Genomic DNA, 20708 nt, shown 5'->3' with positions numbered 1-20708 from the left:
CTCATTGACAAAGATAAAAAAAATAAAGAATGATCACGTTCTAAGGGATTACATAAGTTAATTAATCAATTAAATAATTGGTCAAATAAATGTTCTAAAACAATAATTAGGGTTGCTTCAATCATTGACGAACACGTTACATACACTATGTATACTAATATTTTGAAGTGTTATCACTATTGTAGAATTTATAAAACGTATAAGTTGGTTTTTATAAACTTCATCACATGTTATTACTATTAGTTTGTCGTTATTTTACAATACGTTATGAATAAATACAGGTTTCACTTCCGACCCGTTATTAATATAAGGTACAAAACTAAATCCTAACTAACTTCAAACTGTAGCCATATATCTCATATTACTTTTTAGAATAGATTTAGGTTACCGTTTTTTTGAAATTCTGAATAAAAGAAACTTCTTGGTTAACAAAAAGTAGGAAAAGAAAAACTAAAAATGCATGCAACCAAAGTGAAAAGGAGAAAAATAAGTAGGCATATAGCAGTACGTTAGAAACCTCTAATGATATGCTTTACAACTACTTGACCAGTACCAATAATTATTTTTGTTATATGTTGGTTGCGTGATTATTTTATAAGTTATGTATTTTTTTTGTTGCGTGGGTATTTTTACATATTGCGTAATTAGTTATATATATTGCGTAACTATCAAACTTTTATGCAAAATTATTTACTTCATGTGTAATTATGACGTGAAAGAATTTTACACGCTTAGCATGTTAAGCGGCTTTTATACAATAGCATGTCCCTTGTAAGTTAACTTACTATTTAAACTCTATATAATAATTTAATCTAGCATTTAGTATCTTTAGTTTAATACAAAATATTTGAGTTTAGTATATATATTTAATATTGTAAATCGACTTTATTTTTACTAAATGTTCTAGATTGTTATTGTATTTAATTTTTAATTATCAACAATCTTATAACTAAACTATATCTTTAAATTATTAATGATATGTATAAAATATTATGTTTAATCCAAGGACTAAAGATGCTGCGACTAAATATGAATATGGAACCCTATGTTAACTAAGAGTATTCATTTATTTCTTTCAAAATTTTGTTTTATACAATGTAAGGCTGACTGAAATAAAATTAGACGTAATATCTATCTCATTCATAAACGTTAGAGGTGCGTGGGGTACATATTTGACAATAATTCGTTATAGTAATTATAAATTCGTGTCTCATATGATGTTAGTATCTTGTTACTTCATTGCTCATGGGAATCCATGAATATAACCTGAATATTAAGTATACTTATTAATCGTCTTATGCCTTTAAAAAGTACATGTTGGGTATCCGATTTAAACCTCACTTAAAAAACTAATTTAGCATGTAAAAAACTAACTACATTTCTAGCAATTCTAAAACTTTATTAATTCTTACTTTTTAACACCATTAACATATTATTTGGAGTAAAGTGCCATTTTCGTTCTTGTGGTTTGGCAAATAATGCAAATTTAGTTCAAAAAGTTTATTTTTGCATATGGACCCTCCACGTTTCTCAATTCTTGCCAATTACATCTAAATCACTAACGTCGTTAAATTTAATCGTTAAGTCAGGGGTAGACATGTCTTTTCACTATATCTTTATTACATGAGTACAGTGCCAAAATTGTCCCTGAAGTTTGGTCACATTTGCTAATTTCGTCCAAAAATATTTTTTTCGCAGTTAGACCCTCAATGTTTCTCAAATGTTGCCAATTTCATCCAATTTGTTAACTCGGTCTAAATTTAACGTTAACTCAGGAATGTTACTATCCTTTTACATATTTGTTTACATTGCTATTATTATTATGCTGAGCTAAACCCCTTATATGACTAAAAATAAATAAGAATAAACAAAATGATAATATGTTGGATTCAATCGTGAAATGTTATATATGTTAGGGATGAGCAAAATCGGTACCGGTACCAAGCCGATTCCGATTTGGTATCATCGGTACCAATGTTTTGAGTTTTCGGGACCGGTACGGTATGGTATCGGTGTTTCCCGAATTTTACCTCAAATACCGGTACCGTACCGGTGCCGAACCGAACATTTCAGTACCCGTTACCAAACATTTGCGATTTTCGGGATCGGGATTTTCGGTGCCGATACCGGTACGGTACCGAGCTCATCTCTAATATATGTCATCAAACAAACACATAATAAGAATAATGTAAACAAACATGTAAAAGGACAGTAACACACATAAGTTAACGTTGAATTTAGACCGAGTTAACAATTTGGACGAAATTGGCAACGGTTGAGAAAAATCGAGGGTCTACTTGCGAAAAAAATATTTTTGGACGAAATTCGTAAATATGACCGAACCTCAGGGACAATTTTGGCACTTTACTCATATAATAAAGAAATAGTGGAAAGACATGTCTACCCCTGACTTGACGATTAAATTTAACGAGGTTAGTGATTTAGATGTAATTGGCAAGAATTGAGAAACGTGGAGGGTCCATATGCAAAAAATAAATTTTTTAGACTAAATTCGCATTATTTGCGAAACCACAAGGCCAAAATTGGCACTTTACTCTATTATTTGTTATGATTTTTTTATAATCATATATGTTATATTAAATATATTGGTCTTCGATGTGGGTAAATAGGTTCGGATAATCGGACGGGTGTTAGATAATATCATAAATGTTCCAAGCTATTCATCATTCTCTCCCTTATCTTTATTATTATTATTATTATTATTATTATTATTATTATTATTATTTTTTTAAAATCTACCATAAACTCACTCCATTTTCTAATTTTATCTCTTATTTTAAAAAACCTCTAATTCCCTCCACTATTTTTATCTTACTCACAGATACTTATTTTATTATATTTCTCTTTTTATACACTCACAATTATTTGATGGATGATGAATATATAATAGGATTTTATATATAAAAAGCTGGTGCAATATCTTTTTATAAATTATAGAGTAGAAAATGATGAAAGGGATGTAAATTTTGTTACATGCTTAAACCCCGGTTATGTATCATATTTCCAAATTTTGTTATTTTTTCCATTCATATAAAACACGACTTCCGTCTACTATACAATGTATATTCGTTTTCAAAAATAAGATTAAAAAGAAAAAGAAAAAAAAAGTGACTAGCTAATGTTAGACTTTCAATATGAAACCTAGTCGAATGGAAAAAAAAAATACAAACGTATTAGCAGGTTTAAAGTCACTCTATCCGACTAATGTTAGACTTTCGATTTCTATTCACAAACCATAAAAAAGAGTAATTGACGATCAAGTCAAAAACTGTTTCCTTCTGATCTTAATGACTTGTAATATCGAATCATTTTTGAACCGTCACATTTATATTATTAGCAATGCATTGCATTTTTCTCTCCTTTATTTTTGTATTTAGAAGTTTATTCTTTTATTCACGTTATTAAATCAAGAAAATTTTTGGTTGGAGGCTATCCCTTACACTTTACGCATTTCTATAATTTGATGAGCAGTCCAAAGATGTTAATACTAAAAAAGAACAACTGAAAAGAACACATATATATATATTATTGAATCATATTCATTCAGAAACCAATCATTTTAGATATAATCATTCAGAGATATTCTGGTATACCAAAAACCATCTTTAAATGATCTTCGTTTATTTCATTGGACCCGCATAAATCTCTACTATTATTCGCTTTGCCTCGAAACTGAAAAAAACCAATATTTTATGAATTAAGCGGCACCAAACACTTCTCATTTGCCGATCATTTTTATCTCAACAATTTTTTCTAATACTATGTGTTTCGTTGAAGCATGCATATGAATTCATCTAATCTATCCAATCATATTGTACCACGTGATGCTGACTGGAATCAACTCTTCAACCCTTGTCGATCGCGTCACTGGTGAATTCAACCCGTTGTCATTCGCGCTGCTGAATTCATCCATTCACGAGCCAACCCATCAATTTTCTTCCTTTAGCCTAAGCGAGGATGCTCACCGGGGTCGGGATGCCCGCTCGTGGCAAGTGGTGAAGCGAGAGTGTTGCGGTGTTCATGGCCGGCGTGGCCGGTCGCTCGCTTGCCACAAAGCATAGTCTAAACAAACACATACATGTAAAAAGAAAATTAAAAGAAGCATTTACTTTATTATTTTTTCTTTGAACGACTGACAAAAAGAGAATTGCGTATTCCGTACGGAGTGACTTGGTGGTGTTGGACATTGGGTGTTGGTAAGATGTTAAGAAATGTGAAGAAGTTAAACAATAGCTTATTTTTTAAGACCATAAAAGCAGTTTGCAGATCTTATTTAAAAAAAAAACAAACAGTCTTCAGAAACTTATGTCTGCGCGCCCGCAGACATAAGCCTCTTGCAGATATTTTAAGCAAAAACAAACAAAACCTTAGTGTATTAATTCCAAAATAATCTACACCAAAATTTATATGGTCTAGAGATAACACGACACATTTTATTTCTAAAAAGATTAGAAAATAAGTTTTTCCTTCCTTCAACTTGTGACCTTGGTTAGGAGGTCCAATACTCAAATGCCACATGTAACATTTATTAAAATTGAAATGACAAATAACTAAATGATTAATAAACTACAAAATACAATTATAAAGTACTTTACAGCAACCTAATAACCTAATTATTTAATCAATTTTATATTAAAAAAGTTCAAAAGAACATCTTGTTTCTTTTTTAAATATTTTCTGCATTGCTTCCTCTTCACTTCCAACCCAACTTTCTTCCTCTCTTTTTCTTTCTGCTTTTCTGTTATCACCCAACTGCTCAACACTTTCAAGAACCAACAAGATTGTCATATTCATCATCAAGTTCCAGTCTTTCTTCCTTAATACCCCCAAAAACAGACACCCATCTGGGGATTTTGATTAATAGTTGTTTCAAGAATGGAAAAAGATGGATTCTTTAGCACTGGAATTCAAATCCCACAACCCTGGAATTCAATTCTTGGAATGGAAATGGAAATGGAAATGGAGAACCAAGTGAATTGGGATCATTCAATGGATCAGAGCGATCCCTTTGAATCTGCATTGAGTTCCATTGTGTCATCACCAATCAATTCCCATGCCGGAACTGGAATTCCAATTCCAGTTCCGGCCGGAGAGAATGTGGTTCTCAGGGAACTGATTGGTAGATTAGGAAGCATTTGTAATTCCGGTGAGATATCACCGGAATCTTGTGTTAGAGGAACCAATAGTACCAACACATCATGTTATAATACTCCATTGAATTCACCACCTAAGCTTAAGTTATCAATCATGGATCATCACCATCAGATTCCTGGGAATTCAATTCCCAGGAATCATCAACTCCCACCTGTGCCATTTCTTGCAGATCCTGGATTTGTGGAGAGGGCTGCAAGATTCTCTTGTTTGGGGATAAATGAATCTGAATTCCCTCGAATGGTGGAATCAGGAAAGTTGTCAAGAGTGTCGATTCCAATTCCGGGTTCGGATAAGAAGTTGGATAATTCCATGGAGGAATCATCACTGTCTGAACAGATCCCTAATTCCAATTCCAATGGTAGAAAGAGGAAGGCAGTTCCCAAGGGAAAGGGAAAGGAATCCCAATTCAGTACTTTACCTGTTGCAGACAGTAAGGTTAGTTAATTCAGTTATTTTTGAAAATTTGATATTTTTAAAATTTTTATGATAATAAAGATCTTTTTACTGTGGCAGACTGTAGGAGAACAAGAGAAAGAGGAATCAGATGCTAAAAGAAGCAAGTCAGGTGAAGAAGGGAATGGAATTGAAAAGGAAAAGGAAGAAGGGAATCAGAATACGAATCCGAAACAAAGTAAGGAAAATGCAAAACAAGCAGAGCCTCCAAAGGATTACATTCATGTTAGAGCAAGAAGAGGTCAAGCTACTGATAGCCATAGTCTTGCAGAAAGAGTATGTCAATTCCATTCCATTCTATTTTAGTTCTCTTCTTCTTAATTCCATTCCATTATTCATCTTATTATTGGTTTTTTTCAGGTCAGAAGAGAAAAGATTAGTGAGAGAATGAAGTTCCTTCAAGATCTTGTCCCTGGTTGTAATAAGGTATACTAAAAAATGTAAATTAGTAAATTTTTATTTTTTAACTTTTTTACATCAGTTTATGTAATTTTGGTTGTTAACTTGAGATGGGATTCTTGTTTAAAGGTGACTGGAAAGGCGGTGATGCTCGACGAGATTATAAACTACGTGCAGTCGCTGCAAAGACAAGTGGAGGTATATACTAAATATACATAAACAGTTCTTATAGTATAAAAGAAGATTAAAAATATTAACTTTCTTGATTATCTAAATGATTTACTCACTATTGTTTTTGTTTGTGTAGTTCTTGTCAATGAAACTAGCAACTATTAATCCAAGGACCGATATGAACATCAAAGCACTTTTATCTAAAGATGTAAGCTTTTTATAACATTTCTTTACAGCGTGCAAACTTTGAACTTCCAAGTAACTTTCTTCACTTTTGACCCGTTTCCAGACTTGTGCTTCGATGTTAAATCCCATGAACCACTTGGATGCATCATCTCAGCCATTTTATGGTTTGGTTCATGACGGACCGCATAATCCATTGACATCAATGATGCACCGTGGTTCAAACATGAAGTCATCACAAACTGATGGCTTTGGTGATGTAAGCTGATATACTTTTTCAAATAAAAAGCTTTCTTACTGCGCAAGACATTGTTAACTTATGTTAAACCAAACATTTCAGGCTTCCGTGCTCTGGGAAAATGATCTTCAGAGTGTTGTACAGATGGGATTTGGACAAAACCAAGGATCAATCTTCCAAGGTGAGTTGACTTTTTATCAAAAAGTCAACAAACATCTAAGATAGTGGTTTAATTTTTATCTTATGTGGGAACTCTTTAATTTGATTCAGGACTAATGGGCGCGGGTCAAATGAAAGTTGAGCTATGATACTGAATTTGTTGACACAATTACTCAGGCCATTAAAGTAAGAAGAACATTTGTATAGAGAAAGGAAGAAACATATCTTCACTTGATATCTTATGTTTGTATAATCCTAGATTTAATTCCTATAAAGTTTGTGAGGTGGGAAATGTACTAAACTATGTAAAATGTTGTGTAACATTGTTCAAAGGTTGATGGGAAGAGCCTGCAAGGGTGCAACCATATGTACTTAACTATATCATACATCTAATCACTATTTTTTGTTTATCTCAACAACTTTTATTTTTTAATTTTTTTATCTTTCAGTACGCGGTATATAGGTATATAACCACCTTTGTGTGGGCCAGGGGTTTTAACGTTTGGATTTTTAATGATTGATCCACAATACGTTCGATGCAAAACAATACTCTACCGTTGGTTATGCGAATAATTTAGAAAATAAGTGAGATACTTTTTTAATGTTTCATTAAAAAAATGCACATTTTTCTCAACTTTCTGGGCCATCCCATAAAAAATAAAAATAAAAAGATTTTTTTTTTTAAATTCTTGATGGTAATCTTTCTTTTGGAGTTGTCATTATCAGTGACAAGAAAATTGATTTTCAATATATAGACCTAAAAATAAGAAAAATGGTACCTTTAGAATTAAGATTAGATATTGTTAACCAGCTGTTAGTGGGGACATTAAACAACAACTCCATTCTGTAATCCAATATTGACAACCTTTGATTCCAATCTTGTTTTTCTACCTTGGAAGAATATGACAGCAATTAGGGGGTGAATCTTTTTCCCAAAAATGTTTTAGTTACTTTTACTTTATGCAATAAAGGTTGTTCCATAGAGTTTAAGGTCAACTACAAATATTATAATACAATAGAAACTTGACACTAAAGGTTTACTTGTTACATGTTATATGTTCAAAAGGTGATAGATACTTTAGATTGTATAATTACTTATTTGTAACTTTTGTTCTAGAAAATGATATAAAATGAAATGCAATGATTTCTTTCTTGATAAACGAGGTTCCAACTATCCTATTTTTGTAAGACGTCTATATATAATCTCCACTCACATGCATACATGTGTACTATCCGTATGTACATATGTATGTATCCTTTTCATGTGTACGTACACGCACATGATAAAATGATATACACTAGTAATCTATGTGCTTCATGAAGACGATATGTAAAGTTGCAAGGAATAAAACTACCGTTCTTGAGAAGATTCGATAGTGGTCGATATCCGGTACCCCTCTTTCTCTATATGTATGTCTGTATATGTATGTATGCATGTATGTCAAGATATTATTACAAAACAAGGGAGAAAAGGAATCAAAATCCTATGTTGGCCATAGTGAAGATATGACTTTGCCAAGGAATCAAAGACCTTTTTAATTGGCATTCACTTGCTTTTGAAACTCATGAAAAGAAAATCTTTTTGGATAAGTAGAATGTTTAAAGGAGTGGTGTTTAGATGTAGAAAGATACCCTTGAGAGATAGACAGCCAAACTTTGCATGAAAGCTTGGCTCACAAATTCTTTTGCAACCATCAACATTATAATCCTTTATCACCTCCCCCCCTCACCCCCCACCCCCCAATTTCTTTCCTTTTTCTTCATTCATCATCAAGTAAACTTGCCAACAATTATGTATGTTTTGATGTTTTAAAATGGTACGAAAGATGTTTAGAGTTTAACGTTTTGAGATCGTCTACATACAATATACAAACGTGGCATTCAAATTCAGAATCTTTAGGTTATGCCATCACCGAATAAGGGGGCCAAGGTGTGTTGATCCTCAGACTAGATGACTAACATAATTCATTAAAATTTCCCTTGTAAAAAGTGACTTTTTTTTTCTTCAGAAAAACATAAGTTAGATGTCAGTAGTGAAAAGAACTCTACATTGATCTCGACCAAGAAGTCGTGTTCACCACGGGATTATGCTGTTAGAATTCCCACTATTTAAACATGATGAGTTGACCTTCCTCCTCCAACACTTACTGTTTATTCAATCAAGATAGTACTTTTGAAGTAGGGTCAAGGGAATGTAACTAGAGAGGAGGGTTATTGCCTATTGGCCCCCTTTGATTTATTATCTACAATATGGTAGATTGGTAGTTAGTATTTAGTAACACTTTTAAATAATAATAATAATAATAATAATAATAAAAGAAATGTGACATTGACATTAAATTGATCTAAAGTTAATAATTCGGTAGAAAATATCAAACGACCGCCAAACATGGTCGTTAAACATGCAATCCTCTAGATCGAAGATTCATACACGATTATCCATCTTGGTTTCTCTAACTGATAGAAGGTAAGGTATCCGACATTGAATTAGGGAAGATTGATTGTAGATGTTTCCATGATTAAGTGAGAAGAAAAGAAAGAAAAACAAAAGGTATAAAAAAAGGGAATAGTTAGGGCAGATTGATTGAAGATGTTTTCATGTGGGGTTTCATTTGTTTATAATCAATTATGATATGATTATGAATGGTCCATTTACCAGCTGTCAATAATTATCATAGTTCATATAGGTACAAATCACTCTCTTTCCTCACTTTATGTCTTTTTCTTTCACCTTAACAAGCATCCTTCTCTGCCTTCTATTATCACATTGGCCAAATCGCATAAATCTCGGTCTGGTTTAACGGTTTATGAACACCCTTATTATATGCATACATAGATATTGCACCAATAAATAATGAGTGCAAAATATTGGATCCTACCAACTTAGATCTCTCACAGACTAGATCCACCAGATGCTTACATCTATGATTAGATTACCATTTGAACACCAAGGGTAAAATGATAAATTCGAATCCACAATTCACATGTAATGTGTATTAAAGCAAAGCATAATGATATTACTTGATGTGCAAGCATCCCTTCCACCACAAAACAAGCAACCAATCTGCACACTTCAACACATTTCTCACAAAACACAAACTGTTTTATGCTAATTTTGAGCTACAAATTAACACAATTTTTCACAAGTGACAACTTTTTCATACATGACAAACTAATCACAATAGTTGACAAAACTATATGTGTTATGTATTAAACGCATGTTGCCAAACTAATATGCCAAAAAAAAAAAAAAAAAAAAAACCTTGTAACTAGTCAGACTTCACAAGTTACCATCATGGCCCATTTCCTGTCTAGAGTGCTGGCAGTGATGTTTTCTTAAAATCCCACTATTTTTTTCATAAAAAAGATATTGAAAAAAAAAAGAATGAAAATGGGATTATCTTATATTAAAAAATTGAATGGTTTGGACTGATACCTACTGTGTTTGTTCCTATCCTCTGGTCCAAAAGTTGGAGAGAGATGTTTATCAAGGAAGACAATGTCAAAGCTATTTGTTTAATGGCCTTATATTGATATGAAATAGACCAACCTTGTAACAAAGCTACAAGGATGATATGACTTGGGTCGTTTCGATTGTTTCATGTAAATGTATAGGTGGCAGTACTATTGTTTTTTCTAATAAAACATGTCTAAAGTGAAACGGGCCGAAAGTCATACGGTGCATCTATGCTTGCACATTTATAATGCATGAATGTTAGTTAGACAGAACATTAATGTTAGGGGGTGTTTGGTACAGAGAATGGAAAATGAGAGAAAATAGAAATGGAAATGGAATTGTAGAGAAAGAGAATTGGTATGGAGAATGAGAATCATTTCTCTTGTTTGGTACACGAGAAAATAAACAGAGAGCTCTTCCATACCCAACCCCACCTCCACCCAACCTGACACCACTCACCACCGCAGCCCCACCACCACCACCAGCCCCACCACCACAGCCCCACACCACCAGCACCACCACCACAGGCCTTTCTTCAACCACAGCCCACCACCACCGGCTGCCGCCACCAAATCCCCTTCTTCAACCACAGTACACAAGAAATTAAAAAGATTCAAATTTTTGGAACATAAGATATAGAAAAGGGAGGCTCAGATCTGTTATCACTGCCTCTTTGGAGATTTTGTGGTGGTGGTTGTGGTGGCGATGATGATGATGATAATCAGAAGCCACCTGCGACCACCGCCGATTTCCACCACCACTGTCACCCACCTGCGACCACAATCACCCGACCATCTGAAAACCCTAACCTACCACGAACCACCACTTGAAACCCTAATCTCCGTTCACCCGTACCACCTGCAACCTACAACCGGTTACCATCTCTGTGTTCACCACTGCGAACGGCGGAGACGGGGTGGCGGTTGCAGACTTGGAGACGAGGTGGCGGCTGGAGACGGGGTGGTGGCCGGAGACGGGGTGGTGGTCGGAGACGAGGTGGTGGCCGGAGACGGGGTGGTGGTCGGAGACGAGGTGGTGGCCGGAGACGAGGTGGTGACATGCTATGAGGAGGCTGCTAAGAAATGGATTTCTCTTTGTTTTAAAGAGAAATGGAATTCTCTAGTTTTAGAGAAATAGAAAGAGAAATAGAAATGAAAAGTGGAAAACAAACAAAAGAAATATTTCTAATTTAATTTTCCCCAATCAAATCCCTCTACCAAACACCCCCTTAGTTCATATGATATATGCTAAAATTAAGCAAATAATAGGAGGGCCATTATGGAGGCAGACTATGATATAGAAAGCTAAGGATGATGTGTATATCATCTACCCGAGTATTCAAAAGGTTATATTAAAATCGCCTAAGTGCCTAACCATCAAAATAGTATTATAGGACACCCAAGTATCATATGTGGTTTCTATATTTCTGGCCAAAAAATTGTGGGATGATGAAAATACCCTCAAAAAGCATAATGACATAAATGCTCTTGATATAGGTTGAAAAATTGTTTGTAAACCCAAAGGCCAAAGCTAAGGCTTTTCTAAAAGTGTAAGTGTGTGGAGAGGGGGGCATTTTGGTCATTTTACAATTCTCAAGCAAGTTTGTGGCATAAACCAAATCAAGTTGATACATAAGGGGCCTAAACTGAGGTTTTGAAATTTGGGTTTTTAATACTTTGGTGGCTATGCATACATTATTTTCACAATGAATGGTTCTTAGATACATCAATATGATTCAAAAATTCTGAAGCATAAGATTGTGAAACTGCAGCTAAAAAGCATGTAAAATATTTAGGAGTTGGTTTTTAAATATTTATTGTCAGTATATTCTCTAAATGTTGTAACATACACGGCTTTCAAATTACAGGTTAAGAGAATTATCTCGTATTTCTTGAAGGAACTTGCATGAATAATTAATACACTATTAATTCCAAAAATGTACATAATTTTCTAAATATGCACACAATTTAAGTTCGATGTAAGGATACTGTTTAACATCTAAATTACCATTCGATAAATAAATAGATTAAAGCTATTTACCCAAATGTAATGTCTAAGTGGTTTTTGGCTAACTAATATAAACTAAATTTGGGTCGATAAATTTTTTCTGTTTGTTTACTGAATGGTAATTTACATATTTAAATAATATCCATACACAACATACTTATAATGCGTGTGATATTCAAGAAATTATGTACCTTTCTGAACATAACAGCGTAATGATTATTCACGTAAGTTCCCTTCAACATGCTCTCTTAATCTAAAAATTGCAAGCTGCTGTATGTTACAGCACTTTAGAGAATACAAGGGCATAATAAAAATCGACCCGTAATATTTGACATACTTTTTTAGCTACATTCGCATGATCTTTTGCTTCTGAACGATTGAACCATATACAACCCACACTCTCCAAGATAGTTCTTTGTAAAATTCCTACACATAAGGAGTCATTAATGTACATTTTCTTTTAATATATAGATATTGGCTTCTAATATCTTGAACTTCTTCCAATAAGTCAAAGCAGTTCTGATGAGTGATGACATCCCATTTCATATTAAAATCTTTTGACTTGATTAAATTTCTAAACAACATTTTAGGCCACCCAAGTGTCAATTTGATTACGTTTATGCTGATTACTGCCACGTAATAGCTCACCGATGACTGATCGAGCGCTCGAAGAACAGGGCAAACTTGCTTGAAAATTGTAAAATGACCAAAATGCCCTTGCGCTTTTAACAAAGCCTACGAAATATCAGATTCAACCCTTATTTGGTATCCTCCAAAGTAAAAACAAAGATATATAATCTTAAGATAACGGGCAAAATTGGTTCTGTTATATTTATATTTTTTGAGTTAAGTAACCAGATTGGCATTTAATGTAACCTAGACAAACTGAATCTTCATGATTGGCATTCATAAACGAACGAACATAAACGAGGATTTTCGTTCAATTAAGTAAATGAACAAGCACGAATAAAAGCCATGTTCTTCAATTGTGTTTGCTCATTAAAGATTTTCAAAACCTTTTAATGACTTTTCTAACTTAACGTATAGATTTACACAAAACTGATAACTGATTTACAAAAATATACATAATACATGAGTATTATGTAATTAATTCATATGCAACTTAACATATGCATATGAGTGCCAAAAAGAAAAGCACGAACTTGGTAGCCGGACTGAACCATTGCCAATGACCATTCTCGCTTAACAAATCAAATAAAACATTGTTTGTGTTCGTATACCGTTCATGAACAAAAGGGACCAAAAAATTTCATTCGGTTAGGTTTTTGTGAACCGTTAACTTGTCCGATAAAAGCTTAACGAATGAGATTGAACATGGCCTTGTCCAGATCGGTTCGGATCGTTTACAGCCCCAGGCATTCAAAAATAGATAATTATATTAAGCAATCACCAATTATTTCTAACTTGTTAAAATATATAAGATGCACATTTCATAATATTAACCTTTTTATGGAACCAAACATGTTCAATTACGATGTTGACTATGAATAACAGTTGAGATATGAGATGGGCTCACTGTTTTCAGCACTTAATCTTGAAAATTTAAGATTCTCGTTGAATCTGGCTGCTGTGGATTCCGTTTCTTACCCAAAATTGTGTTGGGTTTTAAATGAGTTGGAAGCTGGAGCTTTAACTCAACTAGCAAGTAAAGATTTGGGCTTACATTGCTTGTTTGAATCCGATCTCAATCGTGTTTATCACCATGGAATTAGAAGAATTGATGGGCTTGGACTATCCAACAATGCTAAATACAAACGCGAGCGCTTTTGCCATAGGGTTACCAATTAGAGGTGCACAAACCGGGTATTTTCAGGAACCGGAACTGGGTATGGTCAACAAAACTCAAACCCGGGTTGGGTAGGAACCAGTTCCAGGTATAGTCGGGTATTTGACTGGGTTTTCTGGGTAGGGTCGGGTATTGACCGGGTATTTCTGGTTCCGGGTACGGCTTTGGGGAGAGATCCTATGCCAGGTCCTACCCACGAGTCGGGCACGGGTAGGAACCGGTTCTGTGTGGGGTCCAAAACCGGGTATTTTGTGCACCTCTAGTTGCCAAGATAGTTGGGTTATATTCATTGGTTGTTATTAAAAAGATCGAATTTTAAATCGAATAAAAAAAGTGGGCCCTGTATTGGATTTTATGCTTGGTTTTAACTAATTATTTGCTTGGGCTCAAGTGTAAAGGTAAATGTGATTATTACTTGGGTTCATGTAGGAATTGGCTTTTAATATATTGGCCAATGTTTTCCCTGTCCGGGGCTCTCTCGATCGAATATACAGAAACAATGGAGGCGATTAAAATAAACACCATCGGTACATTCACAGTTCTTTAAATCTCAATTCCAATGCTGAAATCTCTGTCTAATTCGATAAATCATTGTGCGTAACCACAAATATGCTTGTCTTTGTTGTATGCCCCACAAAAATGGCGTGTAACATGACCTGAACTCGATAGGTCACTATTACATAGGTGAACATCTGGTCAGGTCACTGTTACGTAGGGGCGACAACTGTTGACGTGACCTGAACTCGACAAGGAAAAAGCAGGTTTTGGATTGACTAACACGACCCATTTATAAATGAGCCGGGTTCGGGTTGACCCATATAAAAAAGAGTTGTCTCGTTGACCTGTTTAAGTATTAAAAAGAAAATTCGTTATTTATATTTTTCTTTTTTTTTCTTCCTATTTTCATTTTTCTGAATATACTATCGCAATTTTCAATCAATTTTCAAGATTTTTATTATTTTTATAAAAAATGAATTCATATTACTCGTTTACTCTATCAACTCTAAATCATAACCACTTTGTTTTAAAAAAAAATTAATTTTTTTATAAATGAGTAAATTGGGTCGTTTCCGGGTCGATCCGAATATTTATGTGTACAGGTTAAGGTTAAAATCTTTGACACGAATAATGGTATGACGAGGGTTCGGGTTGCACATTTCAACCACAATCCGTCAACGCGACACAATTGAAACTAGTTCTGCTCATCTAATTTAATTAATATTATTGTTTAAATTTAAAAGAAAAATAAAAAAAAGGAAAAAGTAAGTGATGCGGGTAATGGTATAAATCTTAATGACCAGAGTTACACCCCTCTTTTAACTGACTTCAAGATATCCAAACAACAAATTGCATTACTATGTAACTCCACAACAAATACACAACCATGTAAAATAAGTAGTTGCATAACTTGTGGTATTTCAGCATAACACATTTTGTTACATTTTAAACATGGAAATTAATTTTTGTCCATCCTTTCTCAGTATAAGAGTGCTCGAAGTGCTCTTTTCATTGGGCCCACGGGATGCTATTCACACACATCTTTCACCATCCTTCCTGCTCCACCTCGCTAGGACCAGTTTATTCTTTGTTCTTACTAGATTCCGGGATTGGTAACCATGCCGAACGGGGTGGCTTTTCTTCAGGCAGAGCCAACTCGGGTGGTGTCCCTGGCGGGGCCGAACCCACCCACAATCCCACCCGAGAGCATTCCCACCACCCCCAATCCTTTCTCATCTTTAAGTTCTTAATTAGTTCGGCCAAATCACTCGTAGTCGCAACCACAAGTATTTGCTCCTCAATTTCACATGCATTAGCTAAATCACTCATTGTCACAATCGCAATTATATGCTCATTAATTTCACATTAGTTAAAAGTTAATTCAGTCAAAAATCATTTCAGTTTTGTTTTACTTCCCCAAGCATTGGAACAATTAATTTTTGTTCTTGTTACCCTTACATATCATTAGGTATTTAATTATGTTTATTATTTTTGTTATCTTTAGGGATTAGAATACCAAACATTGGTATGAACATAGATACACATTTGTGCTATCTTAGTTTGAAACCAATGCTATTAGATCATAGTCAGTGATAACTTGCAGGGACATAGATTAGTTAAGGATGTCCGAAATTCTTTTGTGGACGGTAAAGGCTGTTATATATTGCCGCTAAACACTCGATACCATGAAAAACATTGCTATAGGTACCTTCCCCATCATAGTCACAACAAGCGGCGTGAACACCGAGAAACAAGAAGCGTTAAAGTGCTGGTTACCTGATCAATTGCTGATTAATAAGTTTGGTTACCTCAAAAGCTTCACTTTCAATGCATGGCTTCCATTTCATGTTTAACAATACCAAATAAATACAAATAATATATAGAACAAAAAGAGTACTAAATTAAACAGAAAAAAGGTACTTGGTAACTTGGGGAGTAAATCTACAACTTTTAAAGTTAAGGAACGAAATCCATAATTTGCCCTCGGAGACTACATCAATGGATCCCTAGACGGTTTCCGTGGAAAAGAACGTACATAAAGAAAAAGAAATGAGAAGAACAAATATTAAGTGGGAAATTGGTGGTACTATACCCTAGTCTCATAGCTAATTATGTACACACTAAATAAAATCTTTGAACCTACAAACACATGTTTCAAGTATCTTCTGGCTAGTAATCTAGAACTGAAAATCTTAGAAGAAAAGACCTAACCATGAGCAAGAAGATCATGTACGTCAAGTAAGCCGGTCATGGGCTGACTGGCAAGTGTAGCATGTCGCCCTTGGCTACCAAACAAGAAGACTTCTCTTCATCTAAGAACCACCCTTCAAGCTATGTTGTCTTTTGCCATGAATAAAGCTGCCTATTTATATGCTATGTTAATTGAGTGGCCATTTGAACGGCAAGATTCTTTTCATTATCAACTTAATTAGTTCCCAACTTGATGAGCATCTTTAAAAGAGTATATACTATGGACCTAATGCTTTATTGTCGCAAAAAGGGGGTGACCACCAAAAAACAGAATACGATTCTTGAGTCCATGGCCAGAAATCTAGCATGTGAGTTTATTCAATGCCTCGAAATGTTATCTAGGTTTCCATTCAGTAAATTATACCGAAAAGACTCATTGAAACAATTTAATTTAAGTTCTAAACCGTTTGCCACCAAACATCCCATACAATCCTTCCTTACCCTCAAACGTCATTACGTATTTATGTGTATTTTTATTAACTCCATGGATTAAAGATGCCAAACATTATTAGTATGAACATAGACATACAAGCAGCGAAGGAGAATACACATGCGTGATATCTTAGTTTGAAGCCAACGTTATTAGATCATCATTAGTGATAACCTGCAAGGGCATACATAGATTATTAAGGATGCCCAAAAGTTCTTGCATGGATAAGGTTAAACACTTGATACCAAAAACACAACTATAGATACCTTCTTTGTTTCAGCTAATGATTTAAAGCGTGAAAAGAGATCGTTAAGTTCCTCCCCGTCATAGTCATAACCAAGCTGCATGTGTGTACAACGAAAAAGAAGAAACATTAAAATGTTGGTTGCCTTATCACTTGTGGATCAATGAGTTGGTTACCTCAAAAAGTTTCACTTTCAAAGCATGACTTCCGCTGCATGTATAACGATATTGAATAGATAAAAATAATTTTTCTATTGAAGGGCAAGGGCTAGCTAGCTAGGTGACAAACAAATGCATTATCTTTGGATAAAAACAATTTAAATTGATCAATAGAACAAATAGCCTAAGCTTTCCAAATGTAAGTCCAAACTCGTTAGATCGATGAAGTCCAATATCTTCTGGAGACATGAATTCATATGTGCTTTTGTTCTTTAGGATACCATCCTATAAATATATATCAGAAAGCATTAAGCATGCATGCATGCATTGGTAAGTATATATAATTGAAGCTCGTTTAAGTGTTAATGACCAAACACCTGATGAATTCCGCTTTGATGAGCAAAAGCGTTAGCACCAACAATAGCCTTGTGTGGCTGAACTTGCATCCCAGTGTGTTCTTCCACCTAAGTAAACGTTGCCACATCATACGCCACGTCATCAGAAATAAATGGAGTTAACAATCTGTTAGTATGAGATTGTTATATACTGGTAACAAATTGAAAGTTGTGATTTAACCGGTTAGATGGTTAGTAGAGATTAATATTGATTGGTTGTTAATAGTTTGGACTATTTAGGGTGTGTTTGGGATTCCTTATTTTCCTCTCCTTATGACTTATGATGGTTGAATAAGTCATTTTTGTATTAAAAAAGTGTTTGAGAACACATAAGACTTTTTCCAAATCTCCTTATCAACAAAGTCAAAATAAGAGTTTTCAATAAGTTGGAGTTTGATAACTTATCTCCTTATAAGATTAGAATATCCATTACACCCTTCCAAGTTCCATTCCACCCAACTTATTCACTTATAGAAAAATATCCTTTTTAGTCCTTTATATCAATAAGTTAAACCAAACACTTTTTAAAAAACAACTTATTGTCTTATATTAATCCAAACACTTTTTTGGAAACTCCTTATTAGAAAGCATAAGACCTTTTCAATTTATCACAAAAAGGCTTTTTTACCTTAAATAAGGAATCCCAAACACACCATTAGGTCCAATTTTCCGATATATAAACACACACATACCCATCTTGCTAGTCATCATCATGTGTCTTGTATTAATTCCTGTGTAAAGATGATCCAATAACTCTCCTTTACATTTTATAGCCATTACCACCTGTAATCGTTCAACAAATGTACAATTAGAATAATTTTTGTACATTAATATCATTTGTGCTATTAATCAACTATTTATTATAGAGACATGCATGGCTTTTGTTAAATTAACGATCAAGAACAATAATATTACTTATCGATGCACCCACCTCTTCCAAAGAAGCATTACCAGCTCTTTCTCCGATTCCATTAATCGTTACTTCTAATTGTCTTGCACCACAAGAAGCCCCCTTGGAAATCAAGCACGTAGCTAGTAATTAATCAAGTAAAACATACACAAAGGTAAAACACAACATGAGCTGCATAAGATATGCAATTACGTACCATTAAAGTATTGGCAGTAGCAAGTCCTAGATCATTATGACAATGTGCAGAAACAATAACATCCTCAACCCCAGGGGTATTGGCTCTTATGTCAGCAATGAGTTGACCATACTCACTAGGCAAGTTGTAGCCTACGGTATCACCAAGACCGACAGTTGTTGCACCTACTTTAATAACCTCGCCTAGGATCTCATATAAAAATTCTTTTTCGGATCTAAATAGAACTTTTAACTTTTAGGATAATGCAAATGAGTAAACAATGTATTGAAATTTCTGGTATTTTCTTGACCCGATATATATAGGGCCGGATCGATCTACTCGGAACCATAATAATGTATGTACCTTGTAGCATCTTCTACACAAAATTGAATGTCATTACACCCTAAAGTACTCTTGGCATATTGCACCATACATTTAGCCTTTTCAAGCACTTCAACTTTGGTCATGTTGAGCTTATACTTCATATGAATCTCACTTGTAGCTATAAACATCAATATCCTTGGATATTTTGCATATTTTACAGCCTGCCATGCCATGTCAATGTCCTTCTTGGTACACCTTGCTAGACAACAAATCACAGGCACATGACCACCTTCTTCTTCTTCTTCGGTGGTGGTCACATTTCCAACCTCCTGCGCTATCAACTTCACCCTCGGATCTGGATGCTGCTGGGAACCCTGCTTCAATGATATCTACACCCAATTTGGCAAGTTGGCGAGCGATATCAAGTTTTTCTTCTGGTGTCAATGTGACACCCGGCGATTGCTCCCCATCACGAAGAGTGGTGTCAAGAATGCGAACGTACTTAGGGTCCGATATGTGGTTAGGGATGTAGGTTGGATGGTGGGACGACTTCGAAACCCTACTGGTCGGGTGCTGGGGGCTTGGTGGTGAGCGAATTGAGGACATTAGCATCGGCAAAATAACTTAAGCTCACTACTATAACCCAAACCTAATATTTGATTTAAATACTTAAATCTAATATTAATTTACTATATATGTATTGTTTCTTTGTACAGCACAACCTAACTAAAGATGCACAGAAAACATTGGCAGACTCGCATGTTTGTTGTATAGCTTTCTCATGATCAACCTGACCGATCGATCCAATATTTAATTTTAAAGGCCAGACATTATGAATGAGAATATGAGATCACATCTAAAGGTTATCCTAAAAACAAAATATATATTATATGACAGTTTGGTTAGATTGGTATCTAGCACGCATGCAAGGATAATCCATGTGCGGTATGTCATATGAAAGTCTTCTTTCTTAAAAAAAATATTGTTTTATTTATAAATGGAGGTTTCTTATTTATTTGACCCGAATTTACGGGTATGAGTCTTAGCAAACCCAGATAGCCCTTAAAAAGGTTATAACATCTCATTAAATTAAAAGTCAATATCACTAAATATTTGATATGAAAATCCTATAAAATTCGATATACTAAAAGTTAATATTTGATTTTTTTAAAAAGATATTATTTATAATTAACAAACAATTTTATAGTAAAAAAAAATAAGCGGGTCATGGGTCTCATCAAACCAGAAAGCTTTTAAACCGGGTTATAACATCTC

General features: G+C 34.4%; 1 protein-coding gene and 1 pseudogene across 2 annotated transcripts; one reads left to right on the top strand and one right to left on the bottom strand.

The window, feature by feature from the left end:
- Positions 1–4706: 4706 nt before the first annotated feature.
- LOC143569401 (transcription factor bHLH62-like) lies at positions 4707–7180 on the top strand. The gene is made up of 8 exons (XM_077055327.1): positions 4707–5610; positions 5689–5904; positions 5989–6054; positions 6157–6225; positions 6335–6406; positions 6488–6640; positions 6722–6800; positions 6890–7180. The coding sequence occupies exons 1-8, from the start codon at positions 4897–4899 to the stop codon at positions 6925–6927; spliced, it is 1407 nt and encodes a 468-aa protein (XP_076911442.1). The 5' UTR covers positions 4707–4896; the 3' UTR covers positions 6928–7180.
- A 10179-nt stretch (positions 7181–17359) lies between these two features.
- On the bottom strand, positions 17360–20169 carry LOC143569393 (2-isopropylmalate synthase A-like; annotated as a pseudogene). Its single transcript, XR_013141730.1, has 9 exons — positions 19473–20169; positions 19131–19344; positions 18956–19036; positions 18709–18807; positions 18007–18093; positions 17814–17914; positions 17648–17681; positions 17494–17568; positions 17360–17401 (listed from the first exon to the last, which is right to left on the bottom strand). The product of XR_013141730.1 is annotated as a 2-isopropylmalate synthase A-like (transcript).
- Positions 20170–20708: the final 539 nt, after the last annotated feature.

The sequence above is a fragment of the Bidens hawaiensis genome, unplaced genomic scaffold (assembly GCF_021521415.1).
Source record: "Bidens hawaiensis isolate Kalapana, Puna unplaced genomic scaffold, B.hawaiensis_p1.1 tig00024469_1, whole genome shotgun sequence".
Taxonomy (NCBI): domain Eukaryota; kingdom Viridiplantae; phylum Streptophyta; class Magnoliopsida; order Asterales; family Asteraceae; genus Bidens; species Bidens hawaiensis.
Note: the sequence above shows the minus strand (reverse complement) of the source record. Positions and strands in the feature narration are given on the sequence as shown.